The sequence below is a fragment of the Prinia subflava genome, chromosome 5 (genome assembly GCF_021018805.1).
Source record: "Prinia subflava isolate CZ2003 ecotype Zambia chromosome 5, Cam_Psub_1.2, whole genome shotgun sequence".
NCBI classification, from domain to species: domain Eukaryota; kingdom Metazoa; phylum Chordata; class Aves; order Passeriformes; family Cisticolidae; genus Prinia; species Prinia subflava.
In genome coordinates, this window is record NC_086251.1 from 58,424,213 (window position 1) to 58,447,453 (window position 23,241).

Consider the following 23,241-nt stretch of genomic DNA (forward strand, 5'->3'; position numbering starts at 1 on the left):
TCTTTCAATGTAAAGGAATTTCAAACCTATCTCTGACTGAATTAATCACGTTGAGTGTTATCTTTCACCTTCTGCTGCGGCACATTCTGCTCTAATTCTCCTAATGCCTTTTACTATAATTTGAAATTGTTTCATAGCAGTGAAAGCAACTGCTTAAGTGGTGATGGTGCTTTGCTGCTGTATATTTACTTTTGGAATTGTCCTTGTACATTTACTGACTGCCATGGAAACTTTTGAAATCTGTTCTCCAGATTCCCATGGATCACTGTGTGTCACAGATATGTGTTTCTGTCTCTGCCTTCTATTGGTGTCGATATTTGATGGTTTCACTGACTGCATTTTTTTGTAGAAGGGTCCCCCACCCTTAAAAAAATACTGTTTGTAGTCTATGTGTGGCTTTTTTTCTGCTTCTGCTTTGTATCACTGGGGTATTTCCTACAGTGTCATTTATTCATGCAAGTGCTTCTGGAATCATCTCTGCAAACCAGTGTGTGTTTAGATGAAATGTCAGATTAAATGGCAAGAAGCAGTCACGATAGAGCTCATGGAAATGTTTAAGAGAGATTACATTTCAGAACCTGGGCTCGCTGTGCCTTAGCCCTAATAGAACTGTTATCATTTAGCTTTTAGTATCAGGAAAGATACGAGACAGTTTTTAGATTGGGTGGTTTTTTTCCTAATAATTTCAGCAGTAGAAGTATTTTGATGTGAAATGAGATTATGTCTTATAAGCATTTAAAAGAATAGATTTACAGACACTGCCTGGGTAATGTCACCCCTTCAGCTGTGATTGGAAGCAGGATGAGCACAGGCAGCAGTTGGAAAACTGATTACTTACACTGATGTAGAAAAGGCAGAGTCCTCATTCCCACTGAGGCTGAGAAAAATATTATTGAAAGTGTTGCTGTGATGTGGCTACCTAAAACAGAGGCTAGACAAAATTAAGACAATAAAAGCAGGAATTTAATGAAGGCCTTCACTAGGTGAACCTTGGGCAGTCAAAATCCTCCGAGGGGCTACACCCAAGCTGGACAACAGCCCCTGGTTCTTCACACAGTTACAAGTTTGGTCCATTTACCAGGGGTTAATGCTCCAATTACAGTTCCAGGTAATGAAGTCATTTACTCCAAGTTTGCACCCCCAATTCACTGCTGTTTGCACCTCTCAGGGCCTGAGACAATAAGGTGTCCTTGAGTTTCAGTCCTAGAGAGGAATTGTTTTGTCTGGATAAAATGGGAAAAGAGTAGCTGACAAGAGATGTAGAATTACACACTAAAGCAGTACAGGATCTGGAAAAATATAAAAGCTAAATCCTAAGGCATCAAAACAAGACTTTGAGGGTTTGATGCAGGAGAGGTGATGCACTGAGTGTGTTCACAAGAGTCCCATGAGCCACGGGCACGGATGTGGTCAGGGAAGGAGAGCACTTGCTTGGTTTTAGTACTGCCAAAAGCAGATATTATTTAGGGGGCACTGTGGCAGTATCTCAACCTAGTTACAGCCTCATCTTCAGGATTCAACGGGGTAAAAGAGTTTTGTATCAAATCTGTCACTTGCCCACGTGGAATGGGGCTGCTTTTCATGTATCTGCAAAAGCACATAGGAAGGGTGAGTTATCTCAGATTATTTTGGGCATAGCTGCTGGGGGTCTGTAAGATTAAACCCCCCCTGAACAAACCAATAAAGCTTCACTAGTGCTTCTAAAAACAACAGGTAAGACATCACTTATAGAATGTTTTATTATTGCAGTAACTTCTTCAGCCAGCTCTGGGCTGGGTGTTGTGCTCACAGGCAGAAATGAGATCAGCATTGATCTATAAATTAGCAGTTGCCTAGTGACTCATGGCCTTGGCATGCTGGCTTTATGCAAACAAAAAATATCACTATGCAGTAATGGATGCATGCCAAGTTTTTGTTAGGGTCACTGTCCCAGAGCTCACAGCAATTTTTGACACAAATTTCGACAGGGAAAGTAGCTTGAAAATGGAAAATGTTGATGGAAGCAGGGAATTGTTCAGAAACTGTCAGCTAGGTAGCTACAGAGGAATGTTGTCATAAACAGACTGCAAGGGGAAAAGAACACACACATACAAATTATGAACCTAAATGTATGAAAATAAGCAGTGTAGAATAAAATAGAATAGGGCTTTTGAGTATGACAAGGAAAGGTGCAGCAATGTCCAGGTACTGCAGTTTTAAACTGGCCAATGTACTGTAAAATGCATGTGAAGTATTGCCAGCATCAATGGGGTTGTGCTGTGTCACTGCACCATTAATCATTAATTAATTATTATATTATAATAATTATAATATTGTATATTATTATATATAATAAATAGATACTTAGACACAATAAAATAATATAATTATATTCTATTAATTCTATTAATTAATGATTATATTCATTAATAACTAAACAATTAATTAGTCCTTCTGCACCATTAATCTGATCTAAGGATCAGCAGGATCAGCTTAGAAATCAGCACCTGTGAAACTTCATCCTGGTATTTTTGTGGACAGTCTGGAAAAAGAAGTGCAGGGTAATGCTTTTCACTAAGTTCAGCTTTATCCTTCCTTGTAGATTATCAATGATATCCAATGCACTAAACCCTTCAAAGATTACAATTTAATTTTTTCAAACCCTATGAATGGTAAAGTAAATAATTGCTCCAAGTCGGGGGAGCGGGGGGGACAGAAAACTCTCAAAGCTTTTTAAAGAGTATCTGAATATATAGCAATTAGAGTGTGCTTCTCATCTTAGTGGTGAAGAATATTTCCAATTATTGTAAAAGAGGAGACTGTGCTTACACCAGTAATTTGAAAAACATCACTGTCTTTGTCTCCATCCTGTTTATCTTTCTTTTCATCCAAGGCCTAAACTGGAACAAAAGTGAATTTTCCATGGGACATGGTGTCATTACAGGCTTGTGGATCACAGAACCGTGGAATAGTCTGGGTGGGAAGGGTCCTTGAAGACCATCCCAGTCCAGCTCCCTGCCATGGGCAGGGACACCTTCCATGACCAAATTGCTCCAAGTCTTTGCTCTAATTGCTGTAATTGCTCTAAGGCCATTTTTAAACAATCTAAGAGGAAATCATATTTAGCTGTCACCAGGTCCCCACTGTAAAATAGTTATAACACAGTCTAAAGAACTCAAAATTACTAGAAATATAGAATTAGTAGTCTAAGTTAATATTGTGAATGAATAAGTTCATGAAACATCCTGAAGGCTGCTAAACAATGTTATACTTTAGGCAAAGCAGGGCTGAGAGATGATCAGCTTGTATTACTTAGAGTAATAATTGAGTTTTTTATAACTCTATTTTTTAAAGAAGAAATTAAGGTTCTCTTTTTGTGTTATAGTAAATTTGAACAAAAAAAAAAAAAAAAAAAAAAAAAAAAAAAAAAAAAAAAAAAAAAGGAAGAAGAAAGTGAAGAATTCCAACCCAGTTCTGAGGACCACAATTGATGTATTTCTTTTGAAAAGGAGCAGCAAAGATGTGTCTTTGATTCCTCTTGTATAGCCACAGGTAAAAATGTTCCAGGACAAAAGGATTATGCATGAGTGTCTGTTATGAAGGGACTGTGCTCTGACAGCTGGAGGTACTGATATTGCCAAGGCAAAGGAGAATTTTATGAATATTATGATTTCAAAAGTGTGGCTGAAAAGCTGCACTCACATTTCTGGGAAATTATTTTAGCAATATGATACACCAGTCTTTCTGGGCAGAATATAGGAATTACATACTAGGGCTCAGGACACTCCAGTGTTTCATTTTTGGAAAGAAGAAAATGCTTTTCTCTGATGTATCTATTGTTTGTGTGACATCTGATGTTGAAAAGTTCATATACACACCTTTTCCAGACCTTCATCTTACCACTTCTCTCATCATTTATATGAAAATAGAAGGGAATGATAGAATAAAATAATTTAAAATAGAGAATGTGATGGAGTGATAGAACAAAACCATTAAAAAGTCATTGGAAAAGACCTTGAAAATCATCAGGCTTCAGCTCCCACTAAACCATACTGTGACCACAGACACTCACTTTGTGAATACTTCCAGCCATGGGGGCTCCACCATTTCCAGGACAGCCTGTTCCAATGCTTAACCATTCTTAGAGTGAAGAAATTTTTCCTAATATCCAGCCTGAAACTCTCTTGGTGCAGCTCTAAACTATTTCCCCTCTTACTATCAAGAATCAGAGCTGGACTTGGATCTCTTGTGCTCTTTTTAGATGCAACTGCAAAAAGAGCAGAAACTAAACATTTTCACCATTGCTCCCCCCCAAAAAAGCAAAACAAAGCAAAACAAGCTTGCAGAAAAAGCAAAACCCACACATGAGGTCCACATGGCCTAATGCCAATCACTGTTCATTCCTAGAGAGGCTAAGTCGTGGGCGTGTGTCTCAGTAGGGAATTTCCAGCCAGTAAAATGAAGAGGAGAATTTCTCTGATGGAAGAAACACCAACACTGACAGCATCAGGTGCTTGGCTTCCTGCACAAGAAGGGAAATGTGGCTCCCCAGAATGCTGGTTGTAGTACAGCATCATATTCTTGAGCACATCTTGGGCCAGCTGTGCTTCAAATTGTTTATTTCACTGAACCAAACTCTTTGTAAAACCCAGTGGAGCAACAGCGAGGAAGGCTGGGTTGCTGTTGACAGCAACACTCACATGTGAGCACAGAAAATGCCTTCTGGGGTTACGAGGGACAGCAGACTTAATGAATTCAGCTGATGAGACTTTTTTCTTGGTTGTGCTTCCCACAGACCAAATTAATTCCAACAGATGAGGAAAAGATGGAAAGACATGCTAATTAGCAGCTTTTTTTATGAACCAGTTCTCTACTTCAGAATCTAATTAGCTTTCTAGATAAGGCTGAGGCTGAAGTTTGTTTCTCCAGTGCAAGGATTATGCTCCTGTTTTTCCAGTGTTTGAAGAGAAATGCTTTGTACTGATGGATATTTTCTTGCATAGTCCTTACTTACGTATTTATGAATGGTATATAAATTTATATATAGTGCCTGGGTAATGATGAGGGCCCTCTCTCATTACAGCTCTGGGGAATTAAACAGCACAGTAGATTCCTCCAAGACAGAGAAAGCAGAGGGAACACAAAGGATTCCAAATTGTGGATAAGACCATTTTACCAGACCAATGGAGAACAGTCCTGGTTGTGAGACAATAAACTGAGGGAGAACTGAACAGGAGGAATCTGAGGGGAGCCACAGCAAGAGGAGCAAAGCCAAATGGAATTCCCAAATCTATTTGCTTTTCTTACAGTTTATATGTGAAGGAAGAAAACAGAAAACATTTAAGGGAAAACAAAGATAGAAACAAATGTGAAATCTAGAGAAAAATACAAAAACCCCTACCAACTTAGCTGTTTAGATTCAGCTAAATTGATTCCTCAGTTGTCTATGAGGATAAGATAATCACCTGACAAAAGTTCTGTATGTTTAGAGGAAAAAGATAAGTATGATAAATAATTGTGCTGGAAGAAATAGAGTCATAACACTCTGCTGTCTGCAGCCCAGCACACTGGATTTACTACCATGAAATATGTAATTTTAAACATTCAAAACCATATTGGTGAGTAATTTCTTCTGAACTTCCAGGCTGCAATTTTTAATCAATGTTTGTAAACAATTAGGGAAACCATGAAAGAGGCTGACGTGCTTGGCCAGGGCCAAACTTGAACTAAACTTTGCATTAAGTCTGATTTCAGAAACACTCAGGTATTTAAAAATAATAGGATGCTAAAATATTCTCTGGTTTATGACATCCATGAATAAATCCACAGAGGAAGTGCATGTACTGTACTGCAATGATGGTGGCATGTAGTAAATAAATTCTTTTTGACTTGTCTTAGCATGTTTGGAAGACAAGCTCTGAGCCTCAAGAGTACAAAAGTGGAGGACTGAGGTGAATTAATTTGTTACTTGGTGTTGGTGCAGGCCAACCACTAAAGATAATTTTAAAAAGCCACCCAACGCCCCAGCAGCTTCTTGCAGTGTTAGAGATCTAGGACTGTGCTGCCACAGAGGTAATAAAGACAGGCTCAGGAGTCTGCTTTTCCCTTCCAAAACTAGCTCACATTTCTAGGGACTTGTTGAAAAAAAACAGAGGAGAAAGAATGAGAAAGATGTTAAATTTGGCAATGATAATGAAACTCTGCATATTGAACTAGGATCAAGCTAGACTGATTCTCTCTTGCCAGGGAAATTTGATTGCTTTTTTAATAGAATTATTAAATGCAATGGAAAGAGGGAATTTAAAATTTCTCTTGTATTTGATGGAATGTGTATTTGAAACATCTCAAAACTTAATTCAAGGGGATTTAGAGGGGGGGCTGGTAATACCTGTGTGAGGCCCTATAATGAAACTAGCTGTGATTCAGCTTTCCAATGAAACAATGACATCTCAGCTGTCTTTACAGATGTTAATGAAAATACAGTGCAGTGCTGCCTCAACCAAATCAGTGACAGAGGGCACAGGAGTGTTCAGATGATGCTGCCCCTGCTGCTGGGGAAGGAAAGGCCACACTGATTTCCCTGCCCAGATCCATCAAACACACCCAACACTGTCCTGATCTCCTCCACTCAAAGTTATGGCCAGATTAATCTGCCTGCATGACATGTGTCCCTGAGGACTGTTTATGAGGTTATGGTGTGAGAGACAAATCTCTTTTTTGAGTAGAAATGGGGGATGCGTGGATGGGAAGCAGCAAACTGTGCAACATGCTTCTAAATTCTGGTTCAATGGTCAAAACACTCCCTTCTCACTGACTGCAGTGAGGTTTGGTATTGACAATACTCTTGGAAAGCCAATTTGGTCTTTCTGTGTGATTTTAACACCTCTAGACTCTCAGTCACCACATGAGATACCAGAAGTCCAAATTGGGTGGAAGCCAGGCAGAAAGCTACAACTTTTTTTTAGCATTAGTTTACACACCATTTTAATCTCTGGATTTAATCTCTGGAGTTTTGGGGTTGCAGTTGGATTCAAAAGATGATTATCCTGGGTTAGATCCTATTGCTTCTGGGGTTTTTTTTGTTGGTTGGTTGGTGGGTTTTTGTTGTTGTTGTTGTTGTTTTGTTGTTGTTGTTTTGTTTTTTTGTTTTTTGTGGGTTTTTGTGGTTGGTTTCTTTGTTTGTTTGTTTTTGGGTTGTTGTTGTTTGTTTGTTTTTTGTCTGCTGTTTCACCAGGATTGGAGGAGATGGATGAAGCTCCTGTTAAGACAGTTGTACCAAATCCTGGCAGCCTCCAGGCTCCCTGAAGAGCAGAGCCCCCAAAACCAGAGTGGCTGGAAGGATCTGTCACAGCAGAGCTGGAGCACAGATTCAGAGCTGTGAGAAGAATCAGCAGGCTGGGCATGAGGGAGGGAAGCTGAGCTGCAAAAGAGGCAGGAAATGATGGCTGGAAAGAGGAGGCAGAGAGGGCAGAGTGTTCAAAGGATGGATCCTCTCAGTAACCATCAGGAGGGACAAGTGCTGGCTTTGTCCTGCTTGTCATACTCATAAATGATGTGAAAAACAGAGACCAGTGATGTGACAAGCAGCACAAATCATGTGGTTAGGTTAGTAAGAGCTAAAGCTGTCTGCAAGGAGTTGCAAAAGGGACCTCATAAAATCTGAGTAACTGGATCATGAAGCTGTAGATATCAAACTCCACGTTGATAGCTGGAGGAGGAACAGGCATGAGCAGATAGGCACCAATGAGCTCCAAAATAGCCATCACATCTCAAGAAAAATTATCTGAGTCATTGTGGATAATTCAATGAAAGTATCAGGTCCATATTTGGGAGCAATGAAAAAAAAAACCAACAAAGAAATGGACAAAAATTTAATAACCACTGAAGGGTGTGACAACAGCCCATCACACTGCAGCAGCAAATCCCCAGTGTACCCACACCTTACATTGTGCAAGCAGTTTGACCTCTTCCCAATTCCTCATAGACAATTTTTTTTAAAATATAGCTAGAAAAAGCTCGGGGAAGAGCACTGAAAATGATCAGCAGCATGGAATATTTTCCATATGAGGAGAGGCTAAATAGAAGTGACTTCCTTGGAAAGCAGAGGACTAAATCACAGAGGTCTATAAAACATATAAAACATAAAACATACAAAATGTAAAACATATAAAATACATTTAATATATAAAATATACAAATATACACATATAAATATATATATTTATATATAAATATATAAAATATGCTCCATACATTGCATGGAACTATAGACATTATTTCTTACTGTACAAGCACATCATGAAATTGTCAGCAGGTCCTGAACAAACAGAAGGGAGTATTTCTTCAAGCAGTCTATAATGAAATTGTGGAACTCATTGCTGCAGGATGCCATGGAAGCTGAAAGCATAAATGAATTAAAAATGTGATTAGACAAGTTTATGGATTCACCTCCATCAAAGGCTGTTAAACAGAAGGATGTGGTTTCAATGTCTGACTCAGGAAATATTTCAGCAAAGATTGCAGGAAATCTGCAAGGATACATTGAGGAAGGAGGGCAGAGGAGTTTCAGTCCTTGTGAAAAGGATCATTTTCACTCCTGATTTTCCCCTGGGCATTCTCTAGACAGCTGAAACTGGATTGTCTCAGACACAGGATCCTGAACAATCCTTTGGCTTGACCCACTGTGACTCTTCACAATTCTTCCTTTATTTCATTTCTCCTTTCCCTTTATCTGCCTTCAATTTTTGTGACCAAGCCATTGGATGAACTGAGTCCCTCAGTAGCACAGCTGCTGTCTGACCACACTTCACAACCCATTTTGACTTCTGGGGTTGTTGCACAGTTTACCTGTGCCTTGTCTTGATGCTCAGCACCTGGAAAAAGCAGGGAGGATTTTCAATTAACTCCTGGGTGCATGAGTCACAGAATTAATTTTCCTTGATGCACGCTGGAGATGTTTTTGAAGACTCTGCTAGGCAAGACTGGGCAGATGTCTGAGGCACACCGTGGACTGACATCCCCATTTCTAACTGCTGGGGATGACTGTGAGCTGAGCTAGCCTGAAAAAAATCTGAAAAATTTCCATTATCTAAAAAGAGCCCTTAAAAGCACAACTGAAAAAAAAAAAAAAAAAAAAGTAAATGATCCAGCTCTGGAACAGGATGCAAACACCAACGGGGAAAAATAAATAGAGCAACTAGGAAATGGAATCTGGAAATTAGTTTTTAAAAATTACCTCTTTTGTAAACTGATACATCTGGGAATCGCTCTGCCATTCCTCTTCCCCATACTCCTGTTCTCAAGGGGAGGCAGAAATGTAAATAGGTACATAGAAAAGCAGAGGCTAAGTGAACAGCAGCAGGGAAGTGAAATGACAGTGACCCTTTGAAATGGAAATGGGGTGGTCGATTTGGTCTGCATATTCAGGGGCATTATGTCAAGAAACCTCTTGATTTAGCCATGGTAAAAGCACATCTGTGGCACTGCAGCCAGTTCCAGAAAACTGCTAATAACAAAACCAGAACGAATTGCACCAAGTTGAAAACCCACAGCAAAATGAAAATAGGAAAAGACTTTAACAAAGCCATGAATACATCAGCAAAGAAAACACCGAGGAGGGGGAAAAGTTGTTTAAGCTGAAGTACACTGTTGGCACAGGAACAAATGGCTGTAAACTGCCCATGAATAAATTTAGGCTGGAGATTAGAAGAATTTGTCTAGCCCTGAGAGGAGTGAGTTTTTGGAACTGCTTTTTAGCAGAAACAAGACAGAACACTGCTTTATTTTCAAATGACAGTGAGCAGCTTATATGATATTGTTGCCTGAAATAGAAAAGGACTGTGTCTGGCAAGCCAGGAAGTCCCTTATACCTTTATATTTTAAGCAATTCTGTATTATAAGATGAAAGTAGATTTGAGATCATAAACATTTGAAGGGCAGGGAGAGAATTACTTTCTTGAGAAACTTCTGAGAGTAGTTATGCAATATTTTCTCAAAGGGACTCATGGATGACTCATCATTTGGGTTGTCTAAAAAAAGGCTGAATAAAGCAGCAATCCAGGTAATTTCAAGATGTGCCAGCACGATGAACAAGCCAGTCTTAATTGTCACTCTCCATCAGGAGTCATGTCACGGGGCCTTGGTGATTCACACCGTGGATCTCAATGGCAAAAGTACAAAACACAGGGAGGTGGATTCCCTGGAAGCTGCTGAAAAGGAGGAGATGGTGGCCAAAAGTTATGAATGTTGGGCTGGGGATTCTTAATTGCTCACCCCAAGTGGTGTTGGGTTTCTATTTTGTTGGCATGAACAAGACTGGATCCTAGAGAGGATCATGCAGGAGGAAACATTTCATGTGGAGGATGCTCGTGGACCCTGAGGAACCTGGTCTAGAGCAAGGTGTCACTGCCCATGGCAGGAGAGGGCTGGAACTAGCTCATCTGCAAGGTCCTCTCCAGTCCTAACTATTCTCTGATTCTGTGATTTTAAAAGGAGATTCAGGACCACCAATTCCAGCTACATAGTTCAAAACATCATAGAAGAACCTCAGATTCTGAGGCCACGTGGCTTCTGAAAAGTTCACAAAACTAAGGCAGTAGCCATGAACGCCAGCACCTAAAATCTCAGACCTCAGCTGTAAGGACTGGCCAGTGCAGAGTGCAAAATTAGCTACTAATTTTAGTTTTACATTTAAACAGCATACTACTCTCTGAAGATGGCTTGTGGGGTTTTTTTGGTTTGATGTGGGGTTTTTTTGGGTTTTTTGGGGTTTTTTGGGGTTTTTTGTTTGTTTGTTTGTTTGTTTGTTTTTTAATATTAAGCTGCCATTTAACTTTGTGTTTCACTTTGGGAAAATATGATGTTGGAAATGTTTAGTGATCCTCTCTCCTCTTTCTCAGGCCCACGGGAGGGTGTTCTATCATCAGAATGACAAACACTGCAGAGGGTTTCTGCTCAGAGCTCATGGGCTTTCCAGACCAGTGGTAAAAATGATGGCATGGAGACGGGAATATGTGGAAAATGGGATGGAAGAGCAGGTCAGAATGTTTTTCTCTTACAAGAAGAGTCACTGGTGCTTAGATTTAGTGCATTTTTGAAATAACAAGGCATGCTTTAGGTAAATAGTCATAAGGTAATGACTTCACAGTGGTGTTTTTAGCAAACTAGAACAGATCTTTAACAAAATGAAGGTACTAATTCTAACTTCATTGACTGGCTGTTTTAATAGAAAATAAACCAAAGTTAAAGTAGACATGCTTGGGACATAAGGCTCTCACAATAAGTTTTGTGATTTTAATTAAAACTGCAGTTTTGATTCTTTGCACTGTAAGCCTCATTTCCATGCATATCAGTACAAGGTCATTTAATTGTTCTCAGAGATATCTTTTAATCTACTCCCTTGAAACTTACATTCCTTGATTAAATAAATATGTTCTGGGAGCATTTATTATCTGACCATGCTCACATATGCCAGGAACTACCCTTTATTCTCAATATACAATCAAATTGATAAAAACATTGAAGTTCTGGGCTATGTCCAACACTGACAGATGAATAATTAAAGTAAAAGAAGACTTCAAGTTCTCACATTTCTTTTTCCTGATCTCACTTGATGTAACTTTCAATACTGAGAACACCAGAGCTGGGCAAAACTCTGACAGCAATATTTTCACCACCAAAAATATAGGTTCAGAATCATTAATTATTTCCTACTGATTCTGCTAAACTGCTTCAGCTGAGAAATGGAAATGCAAATCCAGAATCCAAGGCACTACTTTGAGATGGGTGTCATTCAACTTTCACAGAAGTGATCATATTAACCAAAATTTTTTCCAAACTTATTATATATAAAATGGTGAACATTTAAAAATGCAGGAAAAGCGCCCCCATGTATCCACCATTAATGAGCACAAAGGTAAACAATCTGATAGTTTGATAAAACTGCAAGTAATAAAAGCTAAGAAAGCTCTGAAAAGTCAGATAAAAACTGGAATGGCAAATAATTCCTCCCTGTTTCCACAAGTCAAGCCTTAAGCAGCATCACACAGCTTTTGTCTTCAACTCTGTATTGAATCATGTAGTCATTTATTATGTGTTCATCTCACTTTGATTCATCATCCTTAGCTGCAGAGTTTTGCCAAGATTCTGCCTTTTTTCAGAAGCCTCTTTGGGAATGTCACAGGAATTCTGTCATGGGACATGGAGAAACGTCTCAGTTGTGGCTCCCAGGCTAATTTTGTCCAGAAAGGGCTTCTCCAACCTGTCCTACCAACAGCTGAACTGAGACACTGCTGACCTGAAATGTTTCCTTTTAGCATCACAACCCTCCTCCCATTTGGATTGAGCCTTTCTGTCCTGCAAGCTCAATTATCTCACTGTTTCTTCCTCCCAGAGCCCATCTCCATTTTCCTGTGCTGACTGAGGTCCTGCACGTCACAGAGCTCCTGCAGCCTGGGGTGGATGACAGGATTGTGAGTCCTGTGGCCTCTCCATCCCTTGAAGGCAGGGGAATCCTTGGCGAAGGGTTGATGAGACTTCCAAGTATAAAGTGCAGAAAATATTCAGCTCCTTCCACTTGCTCAAATTTTTTTCAACAATTCCCCAAGCTGTGAGAAGGTCAAAAGCTCATTTCCTCTTACAGCATCTTTCACTGGTTCTGATCTGTCTCTGTTTTCTTATCTATGTCTCTACCATGCTCAGCTGTAATGAGTTGATAAGAATTCAGATAAGGAAACTACAATGAATGGGGTGTGGTTTTTTTCTTCTTGGACACAAAAAGGACAGATTCTGTATGCCCTTACTCTGGGAAAGATTCCCTGTAACTTGTGAGCTGTCACAGAGATGAGCTGTAATCTGCAGTTCTGTTTTCATACAGATGATGTTAAAGGCCAAAGGTGACTGAACTTTCCAGGGCAGCATTTCATTTCAGCATTTTGAGGAAGATAAGGATTTCCTCACAATCCAGCAGAGGGCCCTGGATCTGATCACACTTCCTTTTTTTTATTATTTTTGGTAGAAAATGATTTTACTTATACAATGGAGCTGTTCACAGGAAACCAGCTGAGCTCTGCTGTCAGTTCAGGTTTTGATTTTTTTTTTTGGTAAAAGTTACATTAAGAAAAGAACGTGGCACAAGTTATAAAAACAAGTAATCAGACTTACTTACTTAACTACCAACTCCATTGCAAAATACAGAGAATAAAAAAAATGATGATTTTAGAGGTTATTTATATCAGGGATTAATCCTGCCTGGTTCTGCTTTTTCAGCACTGACATCAGCTAGAATCTGGGGAACACAGGCTTGTGTTCATTGCAGGCATTTAATTCACAACATAAAGCCACAGATGAGTAGAGCTGGTGAGAATTTGCAGGTTGTTCTCCCCAGTTTGAATAATGTGCTATACAGAATGCACTACAAAGTGATTTTGAAATGTAAAACATTAATGTTCCCTTTGAAGGGCTGATGTCAAGTGCCAAATGGTATATCAATGAAATGGAAAACAAATCCCAACCCTGCAAATATTGTACAAAAGCAGCTTCTTTGAAGTCAATGGGACTAATTACAAGTGTAAAGTAGAGCCTAGTTGTGTAGCACTTCTGTTAACTGGAGTTTAATTCCATCAATTTAATAAAAATAGGTCTCAGAACAACTCCAGCTTGGCTTCACACCGACAAAGTGCAATTCCTGCCTGGCTCTGCCATCTGTGGGTCTCTGGCATCCAAATCCTGCAGGACAGTGCAGGACATTGCACTGCAGAGCTCCACAATTCCCTCCTCAGAGATGAAGAGTGTGGGCACCGACTGGCAAAGGGCTGTGCTCAGTATTCCCAAATCCTCTCCTGTCACCCCCAACTCCAAAGGGCAGCTGGACACATCCAGAATTTCCTCTTTTGAGATAGACTTGCCTTGCCTGGGCAACAGGCATCAGCCTCTTCCTCAGGTAACTTCTTCCCATGAGCAATGTTTAATTTAAAAGTGAGAAATGGGGAGTTCTGAGCTGGATTTTGATTTAGGGATTAGCCCCAATGGATGCTGTAAAGCTGTTCTTGGTTCTCATTTGTACACAAAGCAAGACAATTAGGCCTGTGCTATGAGAATGGAAGAAAAGACAAGTGTGTAGCTCATTGGGGGAATATGATTCCCAGCTATCAAGGCTACACCAAGGCAGCAATTGCAATGTTCAGTTTTTTTCCCTGTCCTCAGACCACTTAGATTAAATTTGATCTCTCAGGTTACCCATGAGCATCGTATCTTCAGATGAACCAATGTCCTGCACATCAGTATCCTCACAGCAGCTCTTGGAAGCACTGCTGGTTATCCTCAGGTGACAATCCCAGAGGCACCTCTGGGCACAAAACATTGTTTTTACCAAGCATGTATTCCCTTTCACTGCAGTTTTGTCAGTATTTTCATATTCCAGCAGTTCTGGGTCCTAGGCATGGAGGCTGTGCCTCTCAGTTACACCAAAAGGAGCAATCTCCTGTGGGTTTTGGAAGGGATTGTAGGTTTTATCTCCATAGGCTGAGTCTCTGGTACCTTCTGTGCCATGACAAATTATAAATGAAAACCATTTGAGTCTCCTCCAGCTCACAAGCTGTAATCTTTAGCATCCATGGGTTTCCAGAGATGTGCAAATGGTGCATAATCAACACTCAGAGCCTGATAAAGGCATGGATCAGCATAAATCAGGACTCAGAAGCCAACCCCTAATGGACTTGCTGGGGAGCTGGGTAAGAGTACAGAGCACTCTGTGCACAAATACTCCTGATGTAATGCAGGGGAATGAGAATTCATTTAAAAATGTTTCTGCATCTCTGGCTGTACCTAGGAGTTCCAGCCTAAGTGTCCTATGATTGACACAATTCTGGCCAGACCTTTGTCTTACTTTTTTCAGCTTCTCCCTAAGCAAATCTGTGGATATTTTTATTGTAATTGTTTTTCTGTTTTTCTTTCACTGTTTTACCAGTATCAAACCATTGCCCCTATGAATTTCTGGGATGATCTGCTCAGGGCTCACATGGACTGTCTTGTCTCATACTTTCCATCCAGCTGGATCATTAACAGTGCAATTAAATGGCACCAGACCCATTGGTGTCAGTGTGAACATTTTCCTCAGTGATGACTGGCCTCTAAAACTGCTCTGGACTCAAAGAAGGAAGTCGTGTTCCATGCAGCTGGGAATCTCCACAGGACAAATTCTAATGCTGCTTCTTTTAGTATCCCTGGGCTGGGCTCCCAGGATGAGCACTGTAAAAGGAGAAAAAGGTTATTGTTGTGAAGATGCTCCTGAGCAGCACTTGCAGTGGCATGCAGAGATCCTGCTGCCACAGGGAGGATGTACTTGCAAAAAATATCCTCAGATAAGACCATGCATTCAGATTCACACTCCTGGGCCAGCAGCCTCCAGGACAAGGAGTCATTTCAGAAGATATGTGTTCTAGAGGGGAGCAGAGCCTTTCAGACATCTGGGTGATAAATCCAGCTGCCAAGCACTGCTGAAACTAGGCCAGCACTGGATGTATCTTGGATGTCCCACCTACTCACCTGTCTGCTCTGCTCAGATCTCTGTCTCTGCAGAGAGTTGAAGCTGGGAAGAAGGCAGAACTGGCCATGCTCATCAGAAGCCTATTGGATTTCCTCCTCTCTGACACCTGACAAACACCCACCCCACGGCTCTGCCAGCTCACAGGTTCTACAGTTCTGCTCTTTGAGCTCCTGTCACTGGATTTCCTTGCAGAACCCTCTTTCCAGAGAGGCAGAGGTAATCCTCAGTGCTCCTACAGTGGCTGCTGATGTGCAAGGGATGAAGGACAGAGCAATCAGTCAGGCTTACCCAGGGAAAGCACCACCTTTAATCACATTGCATTACAACTGGAGGGCTGGAGGAGCTGAGAGCTCTCACATGATGTGGGAATTAAAGGGCCAGGCAGGGTCTCTGTTCACTGCTGTGATACACCCAGCAAACCTCAGAGCAGTGAAAGGGAGAGCAGGTTAAATTAAACAGCATGCAGTAAAGATGCTGCTATTTACACTCTGCTATTTTTGAAATTGCACTTACTAAAGATCCAAGTTGACCCAGTCTCCCCATTTTACAGCACGTGGTAAGAGTTGGACTATCCAGGAGATCATTTGAGAGAGCTGCAGTTCTGGACTCAGTACCTGTCTCATCGCTGAAGTTGTTCATCTCAAAGGGAAGCACTCCCTACACAGCTGTTTGTCTGGGAAAGCTGGAAGGGTGGGATCACACCTGCACTTTCTGTGTTTCCTGGGCTTGGCCCATGTTCCTGGCACTGAGATGCTTGTGCCTTCAGAGCAAAGTTGGGTCTAAGATGCACTGGCTGGTGCAGACACTCCAAATTCCAAAGCAGCCTGGAACAGGAGCCTGTGGTGGGTCCCAGGAGGGCTGTGGGGAAGGGGGGGAGGTGGATGATGCCTTGAAGCTCAGGAGTTTTGGTGTACCTACTTCCAGAAAGACCTGAAACACTGCCACAGTTGTGGCAGTGGGAGGAAGAGATGAAAAGGACCTTGGAGAGGCTGCCTGGCCCTGCTTCATTGCCAGAGCTCATGGAGATGGAGAAGCTGTGAAGACCAAAGACCCAAAGGGCTCCCTGGGCAAGATCTCTGTGGACTGAAAGATGATGAATGGCTTTTGCTGTGGGGAGAGGCAGCAGCACCCACAGCCTTTTTTCTCAGGCCTTTTGCCTCTCTGTAGTGACAGCTTTGAGTGGTTTGGCTTGCCCAGGACGAGTTGTTATTCTCACCAGGTTTCCAGACTTTGTTTGCATGTTCTGATACCTCTCTATGTCTTGTAAGGTGGGTGTGTGCTGGATTAACCCGACAGCACTGGGGCTCCCTGGGTTCCTTCCTGTGTCCAAATGGGATCTGACTGGATGCTGCAGAAGGAAATTCATGCATGCTGACCAGCCCAAGGCTGTCACACTCTGCCAGAGGTTTGCCTGTGTGAGGGTGAGGATGTGAGACACATGGAAAGCAGGTGGTGAAGTGAAAAAGTGACTGTAGCTGCTTCAGCATTGAAATATTTTCTGTGGGGAAGGGGAGGTTGTTTTACTTATCTTAATTTTCCCATTTATGTCAAAAGCCTCTCTTTTTTTCCCCTTTCATTTTTCCTATTGCAATTCATTTATTCTAAAACCTCAATAATAAATCCTCAAGGAAGAGGAGATGATTTTTTTCCATTGCTGAATCCCTTGATATACCCTGCCAGGTCCTGTGCTCTTTGCTGGTAATGTTACATCTGAGACCACAAATCCCCTCGAGGTTCAAAGTCACTTTGTCCCAGCATTGTGCAGCATCCCCAGAACACAAAGGGCTATAGTGGAAAGAGAAGCAATTTGTGTGTCTGTGTTTTCAGACTTCATACATTCAGAGGTTTATGATGTCCAAAGGGTAGATCAAGATAATTAAATACCAATAAGCAGAGATAGATGAGCCCTGTGCATGACAGTTTGCTATACAATACAATACAAACTATCAGGAGATTTTGTAAATGCGTTGAAAATAGAAAGAATTCATTTTTGTTACTTGTGCCACTTAAACTCACACCTCTCTTAAACAGGTATTTGATTAAATCTTCATCCAGCCTGATCATCCTATGGGGACCTTAAAAAAACCCTGTAAATTAACTTCATGCAGGACAGCCCAGGTTGTGCCAAGTTCAAAGTTTCCTCTACAGCATGAACAATGGACTAATCAAGATTTTTGTCAAGATATTGTCTTGTTGCTCCTGTTGATTTTTGTTTTCAGTCATCCTGGCAAACCAAAGCTTTGCTAACAGAAATGTACGTACCACATCTGTGATGGTCAGTAGGAGCTCAGGGTTTGTATCCAAGGTTTGAAATCAGACTTCTGGTTTTTCCCTTGCAGTATTACTTGCAATATTGCAATGAATTACTCTGGTGATGAGCAAAGCTGATTGTATTGCATGAGACTGTTCCAGGTCTCCCAAGGACTGTACAGGAAATGGTGAAATAAAGTCCTGGGTTGCATTACATCTCCAGACATGGTGACTCCACCATCTCCCTGGGCAGCCCCTTCCAGTGCTGGACAACCCTTTCCTTGAAGAAGTTGTTCCTGATGTCCAACCTGAACCTCTCCTGGTACAACTTGTGGTCATTTCTTCTTACCCTGTTCCCTGGGAGCAGAGCCTGACCCCACCTGGCTGCCCCCTCCTGTCAGGGAGCTGCAGAGAGTGAGAAGGTCCCTCCTGAGCCTGCTTTTCTCCAGGCTGAGCCCCCTCAGCTGCTCCTCATCACACTTGTTCTCCAGGCCCTTCCCCAGCTCCCTTCCTTTCTCTGCACAAGCTCCAGCCCCTCAAGGTCTTTTTTGACATGAGTGGCTCAAAACTCATCCCAGGGCTTGAGCTGCAGCCTCACCAGTGCCCAGCACAGAGGGACAATCACTGCCCTGCTCCTGCTGCCACTATTTTTGATACAGGCCAGGATGCCATTGGCCTTCTCGACCACCTGGGCACACTGCTGCCTCCTGCTTGTCCCCGTTTCTATTCAATAAGCAGAGCACACAGCCCACACTTTTTCTTCTCAGCCTTTTGCTGCCTGTGTTGGTGGCAGCAGGCTGAGGCCACGATAACCCCTCTGGTCTGTGGAAATGAATCATTCCTGGCGGCAGTGTGCACACATCCTGATGATGCTGAGTTATCACAAGAGCTTTGTGCTGGCCCATTGCTCACACAGCAGAGCTGCCAGGGGCTCAGCGCTCTCACAGCCACTGCACACTCACACAAAGACACTCGTGGGGCATCCCAGAGAGCGGTGGATGCAAAAGAAAACTGGGAAACCAGAACAAGGATGTGCATTAAGGACTACGGGAAGATATATTTTTAAAAACAAAAATACTGTATATTAGAAATTTGATTAATATCAACACTGACATCATCAGAATCTTGCTGAAATCATAATGAGATGTTGTACATGTTGAAGGGGGAACCATGAATTTGAAAAATTAATCTCCTTTGCTCATGAGGTAAACCCTGATGGTATGGGATGGGATTTGGCATAACAACCATGATGAATAAAATTGTTGCTGCTGATCTGCAGCAAACGTCTTCTCTTGGAATAAAGAAATAAAGAAATAAAGAAAATCTAATTAGCCTGGGCATGTTCTTGACTGTGAGGGGGCTGAGGCCCTGGCACTGGTTGCCCAGAGAAGCTGTGGCTGCCCCATCCCTGGCAGTTCCCAGCCAGGTTGGATGGGGCTTGGAACAACCTGGGATAGTGGAAGGTGTCCCTGTGCATGGCAGGGGGTTGGAACTGGATCATCTATGGCCTCTTAGGCTCCTTTCATCCCAAAGCATTCTATGATTCTCAGGCAGCAGCAGGACAGAGTGAGGATAAGGGTGGCAATTCCCTGGGAAGACAACACAAATGGAAATCCTCAAGGCTACTTTTGAAGGCTTCTCTTCTTGTACTGTGGTCTTACCCTGGATTTCCTCCCCCCTTGTCTGCAAAAAAGTGGAAACATGTTCAGTTTTCAAACCCAAGCATAAGCTTGCTGCAGCTGGAGAGGGTCTGAAGCCTGCCTAGGGGTGCTGTGACACACAGATCACAGCTGGAGATCCACTGCTGCAGCAGGCAGAGCCAGGGGGGAATGAAATCTTCTGGCTGGGGCAATTACACTGCACTGTGTAGCTTGACCTGTCCCATGACGAGAGAGAGGCTCTTCTACAAGGCAGGGAACTTGTTTCCTTGACCTGTCAGTGCCAGGACCCTGTGCAAAACAGGAATGACCCCATACCCTTTACCTGAGACCATTTCCTCATCTGTAAAAGGACAGCAAGGAAACTGGTTCCTAGTTCACCTCAGAAGTGGCACAGATTGTGTGAAAGCACAGATCCTGCCCTGTGCTTTCACCTTTGCTGCTCTCACCAACAGCAAAAAATCCCTGACATCTCCCCTCGCCTCGGTACACACACACGCGACTTTGGTGAGGCAGTAAGCGAGCAAATATAATGGCACCAAAAAAAAAAAAAAAAAAAAAAAAAAAGGGAGGGGGGAGGAAAGCCACACATACACCTGCTGCGAGTTTATTTTGACAAGTGCCAATAAGCGCGGCTGCAAACAGAGAGGAGCCAAGTGGGTAAACAAACCCAGGGGCAGAGTGCGGCTTCTCCCGCTGGGGTCGGGGCTGGCGGAGCGGGGAGGAACGGGCCGGTGTGAGGGTGGGCTTGAGAAGAGCTCTGTCCCCTCCCGAACGGGCCGGTCTGAGGGGGGCTTGAGAAGGGCTCCGTGCCCTCCCGAACGGGCCGGTCTGAGGGGGGCTTGTGGAGAGCTCTGTGTCCTCCCGAACGGGCCGGTCTGAGGGGGGCTTGTGGAGAGCTCTGTCCCCTCCCGAACGGGCCGGTCTGAGGGGGGCTTGTGGAGAGCTCTGTCCCCTCCCGAACGGGCCGGTCTGAGGGGGGCTTGCGGAGAGCTCTGTGCCCTCCCGAACGGGCCGGTCTGAGCGGGGGCTTGGGGCTTGCAGAGAGCTCCGCGCCCTCCCGATCCCGGCGGGGCGGGAGGAGCCGTGCGGCGCCTGCGGGATGCTCGGGAGCGCAGGGCTGCGGAGGAGGGGGGCTGCGGAGGGGGAGGCGTGTGCCTGCCGCCGAGGGGGCATCTCCTCCCTCGCCCGCACAAGGCGATGCCTACCCTGCCGAAGCGGTTAAACGGGGGAGAGCAGCAGCAGCCCGGCTGGCAGATTCCTGCCCTGTGATATGCCAGCCACAGGGTGACGCAAGGGCTGGAAGGCTCCGACTAACAAGCCATTTTCACCTGCGTAATAAGCGCTGCTGGAGATACGGCAGCGGCGGCGGCTCCCGGTGCCCGCAGCCGGCCAGAGCCCAGCGCGGCCGCAGCATCAGCCAGCCCGCAGCGCATCCCCAGAGCCGGAGAGCAGCGGCCGCCTCGCAGGCAGCATGTCAGCCCCGCCGGAGCCGCAGGACCTGCTGCTGGCGGGCTCCGGGGCGCGCTGGGCTGCGGACGGGCCGCAGCAGTGCGCGGCCGGGGCCCCGCTGCGGGATGGAGACGGGGCTCGGCAGCGGGAGCAGCCGGGCTGCGGCCCCGCCAGGGAACACCCGCCCGTTGCCACGGCGACTGCATCCCCAGGTAAAAGGCGAGGGGTGCCCGGGGATGCTCAACAAAGGGGCCCTGGCAGCCGCGTCTACCGGTTGTCTCGTTGGTGATGCTTGCTCCGAGCCTGGATGCTTGGGAACATTGCTAACGAGTTAGTGAGTGCGTGTAGGGAAATAGAAAATAGCGAGGGATTGCGGCCTTTGCAAATAGTTATTTTTTGCTGATGTGGGGGAGGGGGCACGCAGGAGCCAGCCAAGTTCCCTAAAGCTCTTAGCAGTTTGTTAGGCACGAGACAACCGGATTTCAGGCAAATGTTGAAAGGCATTTGATTTCACCTGACTTGATGTGGACCTGTCCCCCTTTGTCGTACACCTGTTCACATCTGGAGTGGCAGATCTCAACAGAGTTACTTCAGTTATCCCCCCTGCACCTGGAATTCCTGCATGGCCCCCGATGTTATTTCAACAGGCAGCTTTTAGTGGAGTGCCCATTCTGAAGTGTTTGTACATTTTGTGCATGCTTTTGGGGCTTGTTCATTTATTTGTGGACTCCTTGCTTGCTGTGTTTTTCACCTTTTGAACACTGAGGTGTGTTCGACTTTAGGTGCATTCAGTTTAGGGTCTGCAGGTTCACTGATTTTCAGTTTATTTTTGGGATGTGTTCAATTTCCCTTGATTTAGGGTTGCTTTCTTTAGTAGTGTATTGATAGCAGGTGTATGTCTGTTAATGAACCCCAGGAGGCTTCAGCTCCCCATAGCTTCTGGTAGAAATGTTTGGGGAAGAATGACTCTCCTTCTTGGTGACAATTCCCTACTTTCATTCCCATTGCTGTCTGTCAGAGAACCCAAACAGCCAGAAACCCCAGCCCTGGGGGAGCTGACGCATCCCATCTCACTGGGAAGATGCTTCCATTACAGCGCCTGAAGTATTAAACTTGTCTTGAGTAAGTCGAGGGTCAGGGCTCGGGACGGGGATCGATCTCTGTTATGCAATAGCTGCAGGAGCATTAGGAACTGCGTTTTTGGGCTGAGCCCCTTCTAATCCCTCCAGTCAATCAGCACGAAGAGTGGCTGGCCAGGAGCAGCACGGTGTGTGTGTCTCCGTTTGCTGGGCTCACACCCACACGCGTGGGTCTGGCTGTGCCTGTGTGTGCTCCCGGCACGGATGTGTCCCTGCCACCTGTCTGTGTGCCTGGTGTGACCGAGTTCAGGGGTAAAACGGGCTCCAGCCCCCTCAGCTGATGTGGGAAATGCTTTGCTGTTGTGTTTTGTAGCTCCGGGCAGGCGGCTCCTCTGCTCGTTCGCTGTGCTGGGTTGTGGAACGTGACTTTCTGCTGGAGGCAGAGGGCTGGCAGTGTCAGGCTGCTGGAGTGTGTGACAAGAGGGGCAGGACTGGGGTCTCCAGGCAGGGCTGCCTCAACCATAAAATGGCACAAAGAAGGGGGGGAAAGAATCTTGTGAGCTGTTCCTGTTCGCTGATGGATAAAAATATGGCCATGCTGAATCTTGGTGTACAGAACAAAGAGGGGTGGTCTCTGAAACTGTGTAAATCACCATTTAATGGAATCACTGTGAAACTGCTTACATTTAATGAGGGCTTCTTCAGGCTTGACATATCTGTAGATTTACACTTAGAGAATGCAAAATAGACAGAAAGAAAGAAATGAAAAAGAAGGAAGAAAAGAGAAAAAAAGGAAAGAAAGGTGAAAGTAAAACGCAAAGAAAATTTTCTGCTTTTGGAATCCTCTGCAGAGGGGCTCTAGATGTGCTTGTTTGTGTCAAATTGTGGCAAGGTGGAGGCAAAGTGAGGGATACAGTCCATTTTTTGGTGTTTGCTGGCTGGTGCACTGTCAGGCTGTCAGATCAGCAGTACCATAAGAGCAGTAACGTGCTTTAAACATTTCCCATTTTGTTTTCCCTGCTCAATAAAGAGCCCTTGTGTGGCTGTGCCCGTGTCTGGCCGGCCGTGGCAGACAGAGCAGCATCCCAGGCAGTGCAGCCCTGTGCACGCAGTCTCCCTCTGTGTGTGGCTGCAGCAGCTGCATTTCTGTTCCACGCTACCTAGAGAGCCACGACTCCCGCCCCCTTCACCGGGGGAAGTAAATAATTTCCTTGTTCTCTCTGTGTGACTAAGTATTCATAAGTTTCTGAATAAGAAGACTGTCATACTGTTGAATATC

General features: G+C 44.0%; 1 protein-coding gene across 1 annotated transcript in view; it reads left to right on the forward strand.

The window, feature by feature from the left end:
* The first annotated feature begins 20,361 nt into the window (after positions 1 to 20,361).
* RTN1 (reticulon 1) overlaps positions 20,362 to 23,241 on the forward strand; it is a 113,732-nt gene continuing 110,852 nt past the window's right edge. The window contains exon 1 of the mRNA XM_063399580.1: positions 20,362 to 21,095. Within this exon, the coding sequence (XP_063255650.1) occupies positions 20,906 to 21,095 (190 nt within the window). The 5' untranslated portion in view covers positions 20,362 to 20,905. The remainder of the gene's footprint in view (positions 21,096 to 23,241) is intronic.